Below are 17,139 nucleotides of genomic sequence, written 5' to 3' on the forward strand. Positions count from 1 at the left end.
AGAGAGCAAGGATGGAAAGAAAGAAAGAAAGGAGGGAGGCAGGGAGGAAGGAAAGAAAAAAAGAGTGAAAGGAGGAAGGGAGGGAGGAAGGAAGGAAAGAAAGAAGGACAGAAAGAAAGAAAGAAAGAAAGGAGGGAGGGAGGGAGGAAGGAAAGAAAAAGAGTGAAAGGAAGAAGGGAGGGAGGGAGGAAGGAAAGAAAAAGAAGGAGTGAAAGGAAGAAGGGAGGGAGGGAGGGTGGAAGGAAAGAAAGAGAGAAAGAAGGAAAGGAGGGGCGGAGGGAGGGAGGGAGGAAGGGAAGGTAGGAAAAAAAGAAAGAGCAGGTAAAGTAAAATAGAATAAAGTATAAAATATAGTAGCATTATTAAAATTAAAATGTAATTATTGAAAAAAAAACGGACAGATAGAACCCTGGGACATATGGTGGAAGCAAAGCTATACAGAGAAAATGTCACACAGAAGCATACACATACACATTCACAAAAAGAGAGCAGGGGGAAAAATCGAAAATCTTGCTCTCAAAGTCCACCTCCTCAATTTGGGATAATTAGTTGTAAAAAGAGGAAAAGGTGAAAAAGTCTTAAATCTTGTCCTCAAAGTCCACCTCCTCAATTTGGGATGATTCGCTGTCCATTCATGCACTCCACAGACACAGGGAACATCAAGTAGACTGTGGAGCTTTAATCCGCTGCCTCCGAGGCTGCACAGAGAGATTTCCCTGTCTCTTCTCTGCTCTCACAGCTCCCGGGTCTCAGCCTTGGACCTGGCCCCGCCTCTGCACGTAGGTCGCCGGAGGGCGTCCGTTCTTCGCTCAGACAGGACGGGTTTAAAGGAGCCGCTGATTCGGGGGCTCTGGCTCACTCAGGCCAGAGTGAGGGGCACGCAGTGCGGGGCGGGCCTGCGGTGGCAGAGGCCGGCGTGACGTTGCACCAGCCCGAGGCGCTCCGTGCACTTTCCCGGGGATGCCGTCCCTGGGTCCCGGGACCCCAGCAGTGGCGGGCTGCACAGGCTCCCCGGAAGGCGGGGTGGACAGTGACCTGCGCTTGCACACAGGCCCCGCGGCGGTGGCAGCAGCAGCCTCAGCGTCCCACGCCCGTCTCTGGGGTCCGCGCCTTTAGCCGCAGCTCGCGCCCGTCTCTGGAGCTTCTTAAAGCAGTGCTCTTAATGCCCTCTCCTCCTGCACCAGGAAACAAAAGGGAAGAAAAAGTCTCTTGCCTCTTCGGCAGCTCCAGACCCTTTCCCCGGACTCCCTCCGGGCTAGCCGTGGTGCACTAACCCCTTCAAGCTGTCTCCCTGCCGCCAGCCCCAGTCCTCTCCCTGTGCTCCGACTGAAACCCAATTTCCGAGCCTCAGCTCCCAGCCCCGCCCACCCCAGTGGCCGAGCAGACAAGCCTCTCGGGCTGGTGTGTGCCTGTGCGCACCGATCCTCTGTGCCGGAATCTCTCCTCTTTGCCCTCCACACCCCTGTTGCTGTGCTCTCCTCCGCTACTCCGTAGCTTCCCCCCTCCACCACCTGCAGTCTCCGCCCGTGAAGGGGTTTCTAGTGTGTGGAAACCTTTCCTCCTTCACGGCTCCCTCCCACTGGTGCAGGTCCCGTCCCTATCCTTTTGTCTGTGTTTATTCTTTTCTCTTTTGCCCTACCCAGGTATGTGGGGGAATTTCTTGCCTTTTGGGGGGTCTGAGGTCTTCTGTCAGCGTTCAGTAGGTGTTCTGTAGGAGTTGTTCCACGTGTAGATGAATTTCTGATGTATCTGTGGGGAGGAAGGTGATCTCCGCGTCTTACTCTTCCGCCATCTTCCTCCGCTCCCCTATCCTTCTAGATTTTTGCCTGACATCCCCCGTACATCTTGATGATCTTGGTCTTTTGGCCCGTCTTTCTCTTCAAGGTGAAAATGTACTGGGCCAGCACCGCCCCCGCCACGGCGGCGCACACGCTGGCATTCACTACCGCGCCCACCCTCGCCACTGCGGATCAGTCCATGGACGGACCTCCTGCGCCTCCTGAAACTTTTTTGATTATACTTTTCCAGACTGTTTTCTTCACTTCTGATCCAGTCAAATTGGTCTTACATATTCAAAGGATGTGGATGAACGGGAAAACAAAAAGAGGAACACAACCTCATACTGCAAACAGAAGTAAACAAACCTACCCAACAAACAAATCTACCCAACGCTGTTAACCAAGCATAGAGAAAATGGTGAGTAGTAAAGAGACATCTAGTCTTTGCCTTCCTCATCCCCAAGAGGTGACCTCTTAGCTCTTAGAACATCCAGCCTGATAACAGTGTTTCTGTTTACCTGGGGGCTTCCGGCTACACTTGACAGTCTAACAATGTGATATATGGTAGGGACTTGGAGCCACTGGGTATTAGCTCTACCACTCAAGGGACTAGAGGCTAGGATCAGCCACAGGGGTGGTCAGCCACATGGTTGACTCCCAGTAAAAACTCTGGACATTAAGGCTTGGGTGGGTCTGTCTGGTTGACCATACTTCATGTCCGTTGTCACACATCACAGCCAGGAATACTTAGCAATATCCATGACTTCACTGGGAGAAGACAATTGGAAGGTTTGTGTGTGTAGCTTTCCTAGACCCTGCCCTACTGCACCTCTTCCCTTGGCTGACTTTAATCGGTATCCTTTCCCTATGATAAATTGTAACCGTGAGTGTAACAGCCTTCAGTGGGTATTGCAAGTTGTTCTAAAGTGTTATTAAATCCGGGTGTGGTTTGGGGACCCCACCCACCCACAAAATTGCAAGTGGTATCAGATATCAGGGTGTGGTATTGAGGATGACAATCTAACACTGCCACTGCTAGTAATCTACCAATACCACGTTAGTAATACCAGGAATATAATTCCTGGGTCAAAAAGAACTACAAAAACACCTTTGTCTCCACTCAGTGGATTTCTTGTCCCTAGGAATACTGGCTTTGCAATTTTGATGTTATTTTATGTGTATTGTTTATAAAACTAAGTAACTTAATTAATACCAGGAGTTTCATCATAAGAGAAAGAGATACAGATATATGTAAAACAAAGTTAAGTTGGGGGGAAAATCTGTAAAGTTAAATTTTAATTGGAAATTTAATTTAATAAATAACATTTACTTTAATTGGAAATAGGAAATACAATTCAACTTCAAAAATTATTTTCAAAGGGCTTCCCTGGTGGCGCAGTGGTTGGGAGTCCGCCTGCCGATGCGGGGGACGCGGGTTCGTGCCCCGGTCCGGGAAGATCCCACATGCCTGTGCCCGTGAGCCATGGCCGCTGGGCCTGCGCGTCTGGAGCCTGTGCTCCGCAGCGGGAGGGGCCGCAGCAGTGAGAGGCCCGCGTACCGCACAAAAAAAAAAAAAAAAAAAAAAAAAAATTATTTTCAAAGATTTGCAAAAGTTGAGAAAATAGCAGTAATGAGTCCCCATGTATGCACCCTCAGCTTGATAAAGCTGGTATCTTGCCAGTCCCTAAATCAATCAGTACTGTGTCGTTCACCTTGATGAGACAACCTGGGTATTGAATGGTACAAGCATATGAGTTACCAAGTGCAGGATTCCCTTTGTACCCACAGTTAACTTCCTCACTTCGCGTACTATCTCACACAGCAAAGAAAACCAATATAAAATGTAAAAGCAAAGTCAACTGAAACAATCACCTAATTATTATCCCATCTGCATGATCAGACCCCCCAGATGGCTGTCTGCTTGCTCTCTGTACATCCCCTGCTGGACCAGTGCCTGCTTCACCTACACCTTACTCACATGATTGACTTTCTCCTACTTACCTGCCCCTGCCCCAGCTAGTAATTGTTGTAGCTTTAGATCAGAACACCTTTACCAGGATAGCTTAACAAAGGGGCAGTGAGGGGTGTGCCCCTCTACTAGTTTCCCTGGTAACTAATGAGCCAACCTGGTGTCAATTACACCTATAACTGGTAACCTTCCCCCCTACCCCAGGAGTCCTGCCTGCTGTGAGCTGCACATGATGGGGTGTTGCTCCAGGATCTTGCTTAGATGTGTAAGCACCCCCACCCCACCCCCAGCCATTAAACCACTGACGTCTATGTTGCTGACCCCAGGATCTTTCTTTGGTCTTAAATCTGGGCAAGTGCAGGGTTTGCAGGCCTAGGGCTTGCAGGCCTCTGGCCTGCAGCCCAACAGTGAGACAAAGGAAATCTCACGGGGATGAAAGATTCAGGATATATAAAAATTTAAAAATAATAAAATAAGATAAAATAAAGTAAGGTCAATAGAACACTATGAAATTTTGATTTAAAATAAGAAATGTGTATTTTGGTCTTCATCCAAGGTTCTTCCTAACACAGAAATCAGTGAAAAGGTGAAATCAATGTCTTTTTTTTATTCCTAACAAGCTTCTTTCAACCATGAGTTTATTTTAATGAGGAGACTTTTGGAAAACCCTAGATTACTATAGGATGGGAGCTGAAATATTTACAGACAAAATGATATTTTGTGTGGGATTTCCTTCAAAATATGAGAAGTGAATGAAAGTGTAAAAGAAACAAATTTGCCCATGACTGATCCATGCTGAAATTTGGTCAGAGGACCATAGGGGTTTATTTTACTATTTTTATACATTTATAGTTCTCCAAAACTTAAAAGGAATTTTAAAACATATTTCCACTCTGTTTTAAGAACTCTAATTTTTTTTTTTTTTTTTTTTGCGGTACGCGGGCCTCTCACTGTTGTGGCCTCTCCCGTTGCGGAGCACAGGCTCCGGACACGCAGGCCCAGCGGCCATGGCTCATGGGCCCAGCCGCTCCGCGGCATGTGGGATCTTCCCGAATCGGGGCACGAACCCGCGTCCCCTGCATCGGCAGGCGGACTCTCAACCACTGCGCCACCAGGGAAGCCCAAGAACTCTAATTTTAAGAAATACTTTCAAACAATACAAATCAGAGGAAATGGTGACATAAGCAAAGAGAGGAATATTGATTATTACTTATTCCCACAATGGAAGAATAATTATTTAAGCAGTTTTCAACCAAAGTTTGACAATTCAGTGATCATAGGAAGAAAAAATTCTTTTACTTGTAGTTCTATTTTAAAAGAAGCTTAGTGGCAGCATTTTAACAGTTTCTTGAAAAGGGGTATCAGCATTTGCAATCTACCTCTGACTACCCCGAGCAGGACTGCCAATAAAATAGGGCAGTTTTCTTAATGACAAATGAAACATGTAAACATATTATGTCATACAGTTTCTGATGCTCCCATGATGTCAGGAATTAATTCTAGGGCCTACAATAGTGCCAGGTAAGTAGCAGGTGTTCAGTAAATATGTTTTATTAATAAAGTAATGAATACATGAAAAAACATACAAATGACTGAGTTCTAAATTTTAATTGAGGAAGATATAGTATTTTATATCACTTCATCATGGGGACACAACACTTAAGGATAAACAAAGATAAACATAAAGCAACAGGACTTAAGTTTTCGTTCATGTGGGATATGCTCTTGACAGTCTTAATTGATCAGAAGTTGCAAAATCAAGCCCACCATCTGCTCCACCAGAGCCTCTAACACAGACCATTTGTCCTTTCCAGCATGAACAATGAACACTCAAAAAAGGGTCCTCCACAGGCAGCACAGAACTTTTCTTTATTTGTCTTGATTTTACGTCCTTACTATGATCTTATAAAAGCAATCACATGCAGGGCAGAGCATGGAGAAGTAAAACAGAGAAGTGGCAAATGTAAGAGGCCAGTGCACTGCCATAGAAGCTGCATTTGGCTAAGATGGGATTTAAAACAACAAAAAAAACCCAGCTCTCTAGCAGGGAAACACTTCCAAATGGAAATCTGCTTGAGCTGGGGGTAAAGGGTGGAGAGGGGTATGTTAAGCAGTGTTATTCAAAACCACTTGTTTGGGGCATTTCTATGCTGGCACAGCTGCTAAAAAGCAGCACAGAGAAAATGCATTCTGCAAGTCTCCCCACATGAATGGAGACTGTACCTCAGACATAAATAACTTGCCATTTGCATGCTCTAGAGTCCAGTGGTAAACAGTTCTTTGTTTGATTTTAAAGTTTCAAATAGCTCAGGGAAGTTAGAGAGGGCCTAACTGTCCTCACTTGCTTATCCATGCTGTCTGCTTGGCTGCTAATTCTAATAAGGAATGTTTTGTGAGTCTCTGCTTCCACTGCCAGTATACACACTAAGAAATTGATGAGGGAAAAAAAAAAAGATTAGAAGCACAAACGCATAGCAACAGATGACAACTGTGAATAGCATGAAGTTTTCAGTCTTAGTACTACTTACAAACTCTATTGTCCATATTATGTGGAGTGTCAATGAAAGGCTTTCACAAAATAATTTTTAACTCAATTTAAAAGAAAGGCAGGTTATACTAGGGAAGAGGCTTCAGACTAATGAGGAGACCATGATTAACAGATATTTTCAACGGAAAAGAGGGAGAAGGAAGCCACAGGAAGAGTTGTATTTTCTTTCTTTCACATTTTGATTGATCTTGTTTACTCATCCAAAGCTTCACGAAGAAGACTGCATTTTAAATATAATAAGTATATATTAGGCAAAATATTTATATCACTTGGAAATTCAAAAGAATAGTTGTATCCTTTTATTGAATAAACATATTTTTCCTCATGAGCTAGTTCTACGACTTCTTAAGAAATGTTGGGAAGACTCCAGTATGGGGTGGGGGCCTTCTGATCGAAAGCACATGCTCTCCTGTGAGTGACTCGCCAGGCAGTTGTAGTTCCCACGGAAGCTGGCTTCCTCAAGAAAGCGCCTTCAAAGGTTATCGCATCCACGTCGTGACTGCTCTATCCATCAGCGGATCCAGTGACTCAGTGAAAACACACCTTCTTTCTTCTCTTTTCACTTTCCTGCAGTGCAGAGCAGCAGAGCAGAAGCTCCACCACCGCCCTCCTTGTCGGTCAGGATCAGACGGGGCGGACTGGAAAGGCAGGCGGGGCTGCCCAGGCCAGGTGAGGGTGGGCTGTGTGGCTGCCAGGGGCTCCGTGACCAGCCTCAGACCCGGGGTGGGCACGGAAAGGTGCACGGAAACCAGGGGCTATGGGTGCCCAGCCCGCGAGGGAGACCGAGCTCCACAACGCGCACCCCGCACTGACTTAGGACTGAGCCCCTAAGGTGGCATCTTAACAGAACATAAAGGGTGCGAAAGTGTACAATATACGTGATAAATGCACACAGGAGAAACGGGACGAGTGACGAGTTCAGCACATAGTGTTTGCATTTCCGATGTCAGACACAAAACCGGCCCCAAAGATCCATTCTACCACATGGCAAATACTGAAGAACTAAATTTCAGTCTTAAAATACACCTTAAAGTCAGTATTTTCCTTCAAGGAGGAAAAAAAGAACTATAAATAAATGACAATAGAGTGAATTTGCCTGAGTTTCTGTCTTCCACCCTTCAAGTCAAAGAAAACCGCATGGAAACTGTCGAATCTTAACACAATAGCTATTCTTTTATAAAATAACCTGCTTGAGATGTAAATTTAACAACAAGGAAAAGCCAAGCCCTGTTCCTGTCACTATCAAAAAATACTTATTTATAGATTTTGAAAACAAAATGTGTATATTAATAACTTTGCACAAATATTTGAAAGACAATTTTAGCTAGACAACTTTAGAACTTCGTGGAAATAAAATAGGCAGATAAATACTTCATCAAACATCATCAGTCAGCAGCGGAGGTATGTTGGTCCTTGGTCTCGTGAAAAATGTTACCTTCTCCCTGGGTGGGCATGGAAAAAATTATGTTAGAAGGTGATATGCAGACACTGAAAGCTGGCAGGTAGCTCTCATATCAGTGATGGCTTTCCTTGTTCACAGAACAATCAGAATTTGAATTCCCATATGTTTGTACACAAATTTTCAAAATTTTAATAGAAGTTATGATACTCCTAGGAGGGCAGGGATTTATCTCCAGTGGCTGGAAGAGTGCCTGCTACATAGTAAGGGTTAATTCTTGTTCTATCAACAAATGAATACATTTTAAAAATATATCAATATATGAATTCTAAATCCAAACTGAAGGAAGTGGTTATAATATCTTGTGTTATTTTATGATAAGGTCATAAAAGTTACAGGTATAGAAAAAAACAAAGCTAAAAGGCAGGCACAAAGTAGTATGGATAGAACTGTGTTAACTGCGGCTGTATAAAAGAACAAAACCATGCAGAACTAAAATATTTATGTCATTAGAATTCAACACAGTGTTTAAGGAAATTTGCAGGGTAATCTGGAAATGCTGATGTTTTGATTTTTGTAATGTTCAGTTTATGAGAGTTCACTAAACTATATTCATAGAAAAGAACATTTTCCTATATATAGAGTATGCTTCAATCTAAATTTTAAAAAGCAAAGATAAACATACTGTACATATGTAAATTGCTGTTATTTATGATCATAAACATAAAAGATGTTACAAGAGCCAGTAAGTGAATTATGTTTATTAGATGAAATTAGTCATGAAAAAAATAACAGGTTAGGTAGTAACATGTGGTATTTTAATTCTTAATAAGCTGAATGCAAAATTAAACAAAAATGATCATAATTGGCCTTAATTAAAGCTACACAGAAAATAAATCAGGAGAAAAATCGCACAATGCTAACAGCAGTGGGGATTCCAGCTTTGTTCTCGACTTCCTTGTGGGTCTTTCTCAATACTTTACTCTTTAGAATGACAAAGGTATGACAGTAAAAAGCAAGCTGGAGAGTGAGGCCTGGGCTTCTCCCCACCTGAACGCCTGCACCTGGATGGGCTCTTTGAGGTTCTGCCTGCGCAGCTGGCACACCCCTTTGGAGGCCTTCTTCAGCATCTTCTCAGCTGCCTGTTCTTGATGGAAGTCAAGTTTGGTCTGTCTCCTCTGGAACAGCAATGCGGGGTGAACAAGACGGGTTTTCTTCCAGTTTTGGGGGGGGTATTTTTTACATCTTTATTGGAGTATATTTGCTTTACAATGGTGTGTTAGGTTTTTTTTTATGTTGAATTTTTTTATTTTGCTGAAATGTACACACAGAATATAACAGTCCACATTCTATGCTTACTAAACATTTAACCACTGATGATTTCCGTAAGATGCTGTTGTTCTTCACAGTTCAGATGTTTGATCTTCTGTGAAAGCCCAACATGCCTTCCTTTCTACCCACCAGATTAGTCTTTTTCAGAAGTCTTGCCGTATGTTTTCTTCGTTTGCCTCTCCATGTTGCTACTTCATTTGAAAGAGTTCATTTTCTAATTGTACAACAGTCCTTTCAATCTCATAATTCTTACTGACCAGGGATACCCAAGTTGACTCCATTTCTCTTAATTTAGATCCAGCTGTGAGTTGCATGTTCTTTCGCTGCTTTCAAGTTTAAGTCTTGAATATGTTTCCTTAACTTCTGGAGCTCTTTCTGTGCATGTTCAATCATATGAACTAGATTTTCATTATACACTTTCCAGACATTGCATCCATGCTGTGACATTAGTTCCAGATTCTCAATTCGAACGACTTGATGCTCTAACTGGGCCATAGAGTTGTTTACGCATTCTTGCCACGCAGTAATGTCATTTTTCTGACCCGAGGAAGGGGCTGGAAGTTCATATCGTTTCATACTGAGCAATTCAATTGGTTGTCGAGCAGCCAATCTTTCAAATTCATTTCTCATTATGTCGGTTTCAAAAGTGGAATAATCCGGGGCTGTCAGGTAGCTCAGGTAGTTCTTGGTAGGTCGGTATCTGCGTGTTTCCTCCTCCACCAATGCCGCAGCCGCTTCCCGCACACCAGGCGCTTCATAACCTTGGTCAAAATACGGCAATGCATCCACCACCACCTCTCCGGCCACCAAACCCGTACCGCCATTCTTAGGTTCACTGGAGTTTTCCGACTCTGCGCGGGCTCAGGTTCACTTGGTGTGTTAGTTTCTGCTTTAGAACAAAGTGAATCAGTTATACATATACATATGTTCCCATATCCCTTCCCTCTTGTGTCTCCCTCCCTCCCACCCTCCCTATCCCACCCCTCCAGGTGGTCACAAAGCACAGAGCTGATCTCCCTGTGCTATGCGGCTGCTTCCCACTAGCTATCTATTTTACGTTTGGTAGTGTACATATGTCCATGCCACTCTCTTTGTCACAGCTTACCCTTCCCCCTCCCCATATCCTCAAGTCCATTCTCTAGTTCATTCCCATCTTATCCCTAGGTTCTTCATGACACATATATGTTAGCATACGAGAATTGCTTTTCTTTTCCTGACTTACTTCACTCTGTATGACAGACTCTAGGTCCATCCACCTCACTACAAATAACTCAATTTCGTTTCTTTTTATGGCTGAGTAATACTCCATTGTATATATATGCCACATCTTCTTTATCCATTCATCCGATGATGGACACTTAGGTTGTTCCTATCTCCTGGTTACTGTAAATAGAGCTGCAATGAACATTCTGGTACATGACTGTTTTTGAATTATGGTTTTCTCAGGGTATATGACCAGTAGTGGGATTGCTGGGTCATATGGTAGTTCTATTTGTAGTGAAGAGCGATAGAAGCCCCTGCCAGATCCGGGCACCAGGAGGTGAGAAAGGCTCGCCCGCCTGCCCCCTCCCCCCGTTGGCGGGCCGGGGCCTCACCTGCCTCTCGGCCTCCCGCAGCAGGCTCCGGAAGCGCTCGTTGCGCAGCAGCCAGGCCAGGGGCTCGGCGTGGCCGCGGAGCTGGGCGTCCTCCAGGCGCTGGCGCAGCTCACGCAGGGCGCACAGCTCCTCGTTCAGTTGCCGCTGCCGCGTCCGCGTCGCCTGCAGGTCCAGCTCCAGGTCCAGGGACGTGCGCGCCGCCAGCGCAGCCAGGGAGGACCTGCAGGGCTGCGAGACCGCGGCCGTGAGCGCGCCCACCCCGCCCGCGCCCTACCTGCAGCTTCTTCCCCGAGTGACCGACCCCACTGGAGGGAGACACCCGCAGCGTGGCCCGACGCCAACACAACACGGATGTGGGCGACACGGGTTCAAATCTCCACTCCGGTAACGAGCCAGTGACAGCAAACTGTCCGCTGTAATGACGACCTAGGCTTTGGCTAAAGCGCAGAGAAACAGACCCTCTCACACGGGGCAGGAGGGCATCATCTTTCCCAAGTGCTACTTGACAATATAAGCAAGAGCCACAAAATGCTGTGTTTTCTTTGGGTCTGAAATTTCATTTGACTTGCATCTGAAAGGCACAGCAAAAGGTTTATGACAGAAAAAATCCTAAATACCTAACAAGAGAAAAGTGATCAAATACATTATAAGGCCAGCAGAACACGCAGCTATTGTAAAAAGATGAAAAATATACCGACACGGCAAAACCTTAATGACCTACTGCGTAACGGGAAAAAAGCACGTTATAAACCACGTTGAGGGCTTTCTGGTTAAACACACACAAGCTGTCAAAAACGTTCCTCCCCAGGGAATTCCCTGGTAGTCCAAAGGTTAGGACTCCCCGCTTCCAATGCTGGGGTGCAAGTTCAATCCCTGGTCGGAGAACTAAGACTGCAAGCCGCGCAGCGAGGCCAAAACACAACAACAACAACAAAAAACCATTCCTCCCCATATAAGCCTGAAGTAAGCAAGTCTCCTGTTTTCAAGAAAGTTCTAAGACGAGAATAGAATTTTGTACGTGGAGCTGAGAGCGGTACTTCCCACGCCATGGCAAACGACGCCGGAGAAGGCAGTTAGTGCAACAAAATCACAAATCCACGAGCCTATCAGCGTTGTCGGGGGGGACTGAATAACTGTATGCGTCTTACACACCCATAACACTATTTTGCACATATACAGAAGTTAAATGCAAATGTAAGTGACTTAATAAACACAAACTCACTTAAAAGCTCTGCTGAACCATTCATAGCAGAGCTCACTGGTTCCCAACCAGGGGTGACTTGGGCCCTCAGGGGACATTTCTGGTTGTCACAACTGGGGGAGGGGCTGATACTGGCAACTAGTGGGTCAAGGCCAGGGATGCAGCTCAACGGCCCACACTGCACAGGACAGCCCCCAACAAAGTCAGACCTAGGCCAAAATGCCAACAGCATGGCTGCTGAGAAATATTTTTGTTGCTGAGTTATGTATTTTCTTATCATTCTCAGTCAGCGGCTACTCTAAATACAACCACCACAGCGAGATCTAGGAATTTCTTTTTCTTTCAAAGAATTATTGCCCAGGAAAGTCAGGGAACCACCACCTTACAAATTAAAAGTAGCAAAACTGTGTAAACTGGCATGATGTGGAGAAAAAATTCGGTGTATATAAAGGAAAACTGTAGAACAGTCCTATGTAGGAGAATGCGCCACGTTGAAAGACTCAAATTTTCTAAACTGTCTATACTCCCTTGTCAAAAAAGAAAGAAGAATCTCTTATACAGAATGGCTGCTTATTTATATTTTAAAACGTAAAGGTCATGTATTATCGTAGATTATGACATTATCTTAGGAAATTAACAAATATTGGTAACATATTGACATATACACTTAAAAATTATATCTAAGTAAACAAGGAAATAAACATATTACCTTTCAATTAATCTTACCTAAAATATTACCTCTTCCGGTTTGTAGAAGTAACTCCCAGGGTATGTAGGGATGGCATATTAGTCTACGTGTCACATACCTGCTTATAGCGAAGGGTTCGTCTTTCCAAAGTGTTTCGGACAAAGGGAGACTTCCGGGACAGCGTTGAACTGTCGCTGTCACTACGATAAAGCTACACCAAAAAGACTGAGGTTCAGAAACACTTCCTCAAGAATTCAACATTCATTCTCTGTGTACTCTGAACTGGATTATTTTGTTTCTCGCGCAAGTACTCAAACAGATACGCCGCTTAAAGCTTTTACCAAGACTTTGGGTTTCGCTTACAAGAAAACCCTAAAAAAGAGTTTCAGGCCAAACAAAGACAAACCAAATAAGCAGACCAATCCCCAGCCCCACCCCTGCTTCAGGTCCATCAACTGAACCAGCTGAGGTTTTCCAGGCTAATCGAGCAACACAATTTCAGTCCTGTCAATGCCAACTGCCTCTTGATATGGTGTGACGATCATGAAAACCCGCACTTTCCTCAGCGCTTTTTACTTTTTATCAATCATTCTCATTTGCTGTGTTTCTAGCTTTCGCAAGAGCTTGGAAGAGTGGCGTTCCAGATAAGAGCCTCGTTCCTGGCAGGAGGACAAGCGCACACCACTAACACCCACCCTGCCCATCAAGGGAAAAGGCCTGTCTTTAAAAAGAAAAATAAATAATGCCGACTTCATGGGAGCCAAGACATTACGTATTTCATTTGGTGGCAGGTTTTCATTTCAGGATCAACGTATATCTGTGTGAAAGCAAAGTCTTGGCCTTCACGGCCTTACTTGCCGTAGCAATGAACCCCAGATATCAGGAAATGTCACAGCTCTGCACTTACGTGCCTCCCAGTCACCACAAACATATATAAAAAGAGGCCTCTAGACGCATCGCCGGTCAGTGCGTGCCTTTGTGCAGGGCGCAAAGCACAGGGCAGGGGCTGGAGGCCTGTCTCTGGGGAGGTGAAGGGCTTCCTCCTTCACCACCCCATCCTCCTCAGCAAGCAGGCTGGAGGCTGCTCCGCAGGGGTTCGGCAGGAGTCTAGGATAAGGAAGGACGGCCCTCGATCAGGCACCTCCAGCCGCGTGATGAAGCATCAGGCCCCGCAGAGCTGCAGCCTGATGGGGCAGGAGTGCCCCGCCTGACCCTGGGCTGCCCGGGGCAGCACGACCGGGACACCTCACTGCGCGGGGAGAGGAGCTGCAGGCCTCACAAACGTGGCCACCCGGGGCCCAGCCCCTGTTGCTCCCGCCTGTGAGTAAAGGATTCCCTCCCCAAGGAAGGTGGGCTCCCTGCTCAGCTCCTGGGCAGTGACCTGTAAGTCCCTAGAACGTTCTAAGTGTCTCTGTTTACCTGGGGACCTTGGCCTGGCCACACAGTCTCTGCTGACAATGTGAGGGGGGCCCTGGGCCACCAGCTTGACCCTGGAGGGGCTGCAGACGAAGGTCGGCCATGCCGGCCACCAGCTGTGCCCCGTGACAACCCCCACAAAAGCCCTGGGCACCAAGCCTCGGGTGAGCGTCCCTGGTCGGCTGTGCTCCGGGCACGCTACCACTGCGCCGAGAGGTGAGAGCTGCCGCACAACTCCGCTGCGGGAGAAGGGCTGGAAGCTCCGCCCGGTCTCTCCGGAGGGCTGCCCGATGCCTCTTCCCCCTGCGCGTCGGCCTGCACCCCTTCCCTGCGGCGCACCATCACCGTGGATACGACGGCTTTTCTGAGTTCCGTGAGTCCTAGCCAGTTTCTGAGCCTGAGGGTGGGCCTGGCGACCCCTCAGTATCTCCCACGTGGGCCTGACGGTCTGCCTCTCTCATATGATCAAACTCTGGCTCCGCCCTAATGCAGCGGCTCCATGGTAGTCCCTTCAAGGGAAGATGCTTTCCCCAACGAGCCCCGTCAGAGGAGCGGGAGGGTCGAAGCTCTCCTCGAGCCAAATGGCGCCCCAGTGTGCTGCGCCGTGAGCACTAATCCTCAACAGCGCCTCGTCTCTGCTAGTCCGTGCTGTTACTGTCACACGGCCACGGCCGGCCGACCTCCAACCTGCTGTCCTGTCTCCACGGACCACAGCAGGTGGGGTCTCCCCCTCCACTTGTCTCAGAGTTCTCAACCCTGCGTGCAGGTGAGGGTCAGCCGGGAGCTCCAACCCTCTGCTGCCCAGCCCCGCCCGCGACCGATGAAGAATCCTTCCAGGTAGGTGGCAAAGGACTCCCGACCTACGCTGCAAACGTACTGGCTTCGTGCTCCGGGCGAGAAAGTCTGGGAACGGACAATGGTGCTGCTCCGCGTGAAGGGCGAGCCGCGGGCCCTGCGGCCGGGCCTCTCCTTCGGCAGACTCGCCACCTCTTCTGGGAAGAGATCTTCTGTGTTGGTTTCCTTATCAACCTAGAGAGTAATTTATTGTTTACCACGACTCTTTCTAGAACACAAGCATTAAATTAGTGTAGTCACCAAACAACCTTGCCATTTCCACTGGAGGTCTAACTGGCATTTCACATTTAATGAGTCTAAACGTGAATTTCTGTACTCTACCAAAAGTTTTTCATCTGTTCATGCAAAAAAAATCTCAGTGTCATCCTGGACTCCTGTCTTTCTCTCACACTCCATTATCTAGACCAAGAGAAACTGCATTGGCTCAATTTTCAGAATTACAAGTATTTTGCACACGCATGAACCTAGAGCATATTAGGCTTAGTGATATAAGTCACACAGAGAAAGACAAATGCTGTACGAATTCACTTATATGTGGAATCTAAAAAAACAAAATAACTGAACAAACATAACAAAACAAGCAGCAGAGTCATAAGTCCAGAGAACAAACAGGGGATTGTCAGAGGGGAGACAGGTGATGGGAGGGAAGAAATAGGTGAGGGAGATTAAGAGGTACAAACTTACAATCACAAAACAAATGAATCATAGGTATGCATATACAGGGTGGGGAACAGAGCCAATACCTGTGCACTGTCTTTGTGTCGTGACAGATGTTAACTCGACTTACTGTGGAGATCATTCTGACATGTATAGAAGTATGTTGTATAACAGGAACTAACAAAGTGTTGTAGGTCAGTTATATTTCAAAAACCAACAAGCTCACTGAAAACAGACAAGATCTGTGGTTACCAGAGGTAGGGACTGGGGGAGGCGGAATTCAATGAAGGCAGTCAAAAGGTACAAACTTCCAGTTATAAGATAAACAACTACTAAGCATGTTTGTACAGCATGATAAATATAATGAACACTGCTGTATGTTATATATGAAAGTTGTCAAGAGGGTAACTTCTAAGAGTTCTCATTACAGAAAAAATTTTTTTTCTATTTCTGTAATTTTGTATCTATGTGAGATGATGGATGGTCACTAAACTTACTCTGGTATCATTCTAACATGTATATGTAAGTCCAACCATTATGATATATACTTTAAACCTACACCGTGTTTATGTCAATTATATCTCAATAAAATGAAGAGAGAAAAAATTAGGCATTTTTTGACCCCTTGTCACCAACCCTTCATCCAAGTCACCATAATCTCCTACTCAGCACGTTAGTGCTATACACTTCTCATTGCCCTGCCTGATTCCATGCCTACCCTTCTCTTGAATCTATTTCTAGTGCAATAATGGAGATCCCAGTAAAACTGAAATACAATCACGTCACCCCTGTGCTCAAAACTACTCCTCAATTTCCTACCCCTTTCAGAAAAAAACAAGAGTCCTGAGTGGACCCTACATAATTTGGCCCCTTCACTAACTCTGCTCTCAGCTGTGACAACTGCTTCTGCTCATCGCCCCAGACCATGCTCCTTGCTATTCTCTCACCATATTAGGCCTTCCTCCTCAGTGCCTCAGTGCCACAGTGCCTCATGCTCTTCCCCAGCTCCTGCTCTTCCTTCCTTAAGGTCTCTACTCAAAATTCACCTTCTCAGAGATGCCTTAAAATGACCACCATTCCTAAAAATCTACACCCTTATGATATTATTTGTTCGTTAGCCTCTCTGTTAAAATGCTTTCTTAAACAGGGTGATTTTGCAAAAATGGTGAACTAGGAAGCTCTAAGTCCTTGTTTCTTCATGGAAACATCAAAAAACACTCAACTATACCTCAAAACAAAACAAAACAATACACTGCTGAAATAGACTGACAGGAGCTCTGCAAACAATCGCAGTCTTTAGTAAGCAAATGAATGAAGAAAAATGATAAAATATTCAAAATGAAAAAATATTCAGGTGGTAGGAAATTTTACAGCATTTTTTTTTAATAGCCCTTGACCATGGTCTTTTAGCTTAGAGGAGACAGCAGCCTAGTTCCCAATTCCCTCCCTTAAACTAGAAAAAGTAGGGTAGACCTTACTTGTAACATTTTAACATGTTAGGGAGCTAAAGGATTGGACTAGTTTTGCCTCACTTGAATCTCAGGTGCAGGAGAAGCAGCATGGCCCATCTTAGTCATAGAAAAGGAGCAGAAGCAGCAGGCGGTACTCCTGAAAGCTGCTGCTGGACTGACCTACTGGTATAAACATACAATAGACCACAAAAAGCCCTAGAATAAGCTGGGTACACACAATCTGGGAAAC

At 45.6% G+C, this 17,139-nt stretch overlaps 1 protein-coding gene and 1 pseudogene across 2 annotated transcripts in view; both read right to left on the reverse strand.

The window, feature by feature from the left end:
• Positions 1-7,670: 7,670 nt before the first annotated feature.
• The window catches only part of LOC308609717 (protein WWC3-like), a gene marked incomplete at both ends in the record, with an annotated part of 109,169 nt that continues 99,700 nt past the window's right edge, over positions 7,671-17,139 (reverse strand). Inside the window, 5 exon segments of the mRNA XM_081223428.1 lie at positions 7,671-7,737; positions 8,745-8,872; positions 10,622-10,849; positions 12,629-12,721; positions 14,791-14,955. Coding sequence (XP_081079554.1) covers positions 7,671-7,737; positions 8,745-8,872; positions 10,622-10,849; positions 12,629-12,721; positions 14,791-14,955 — 681 coding nt within the window.
• Positions 8,963-9,883, reverse strand: LOC308609751 (pre-mRNA-splicing factor SPF27-like; annotated as a pseudogene). The gene has a single exon. The product of its transcript is annotated as a pre-mRNA-splicing factor SPF27-like (transcript).

This window comes from Mesoplodon bidens, assembly GCF_964165515.1.
Source record: "Mesoplodon bidens genome assembly, chromosome: Y".
In the NCBI taxonomy this organism is placed as follows: Eukaryota; Metazoa; Chordata; class Mammalia; order Artiodactyla; family Ziphiidae; genus Mesoplodon; species Mesoplodon bidens.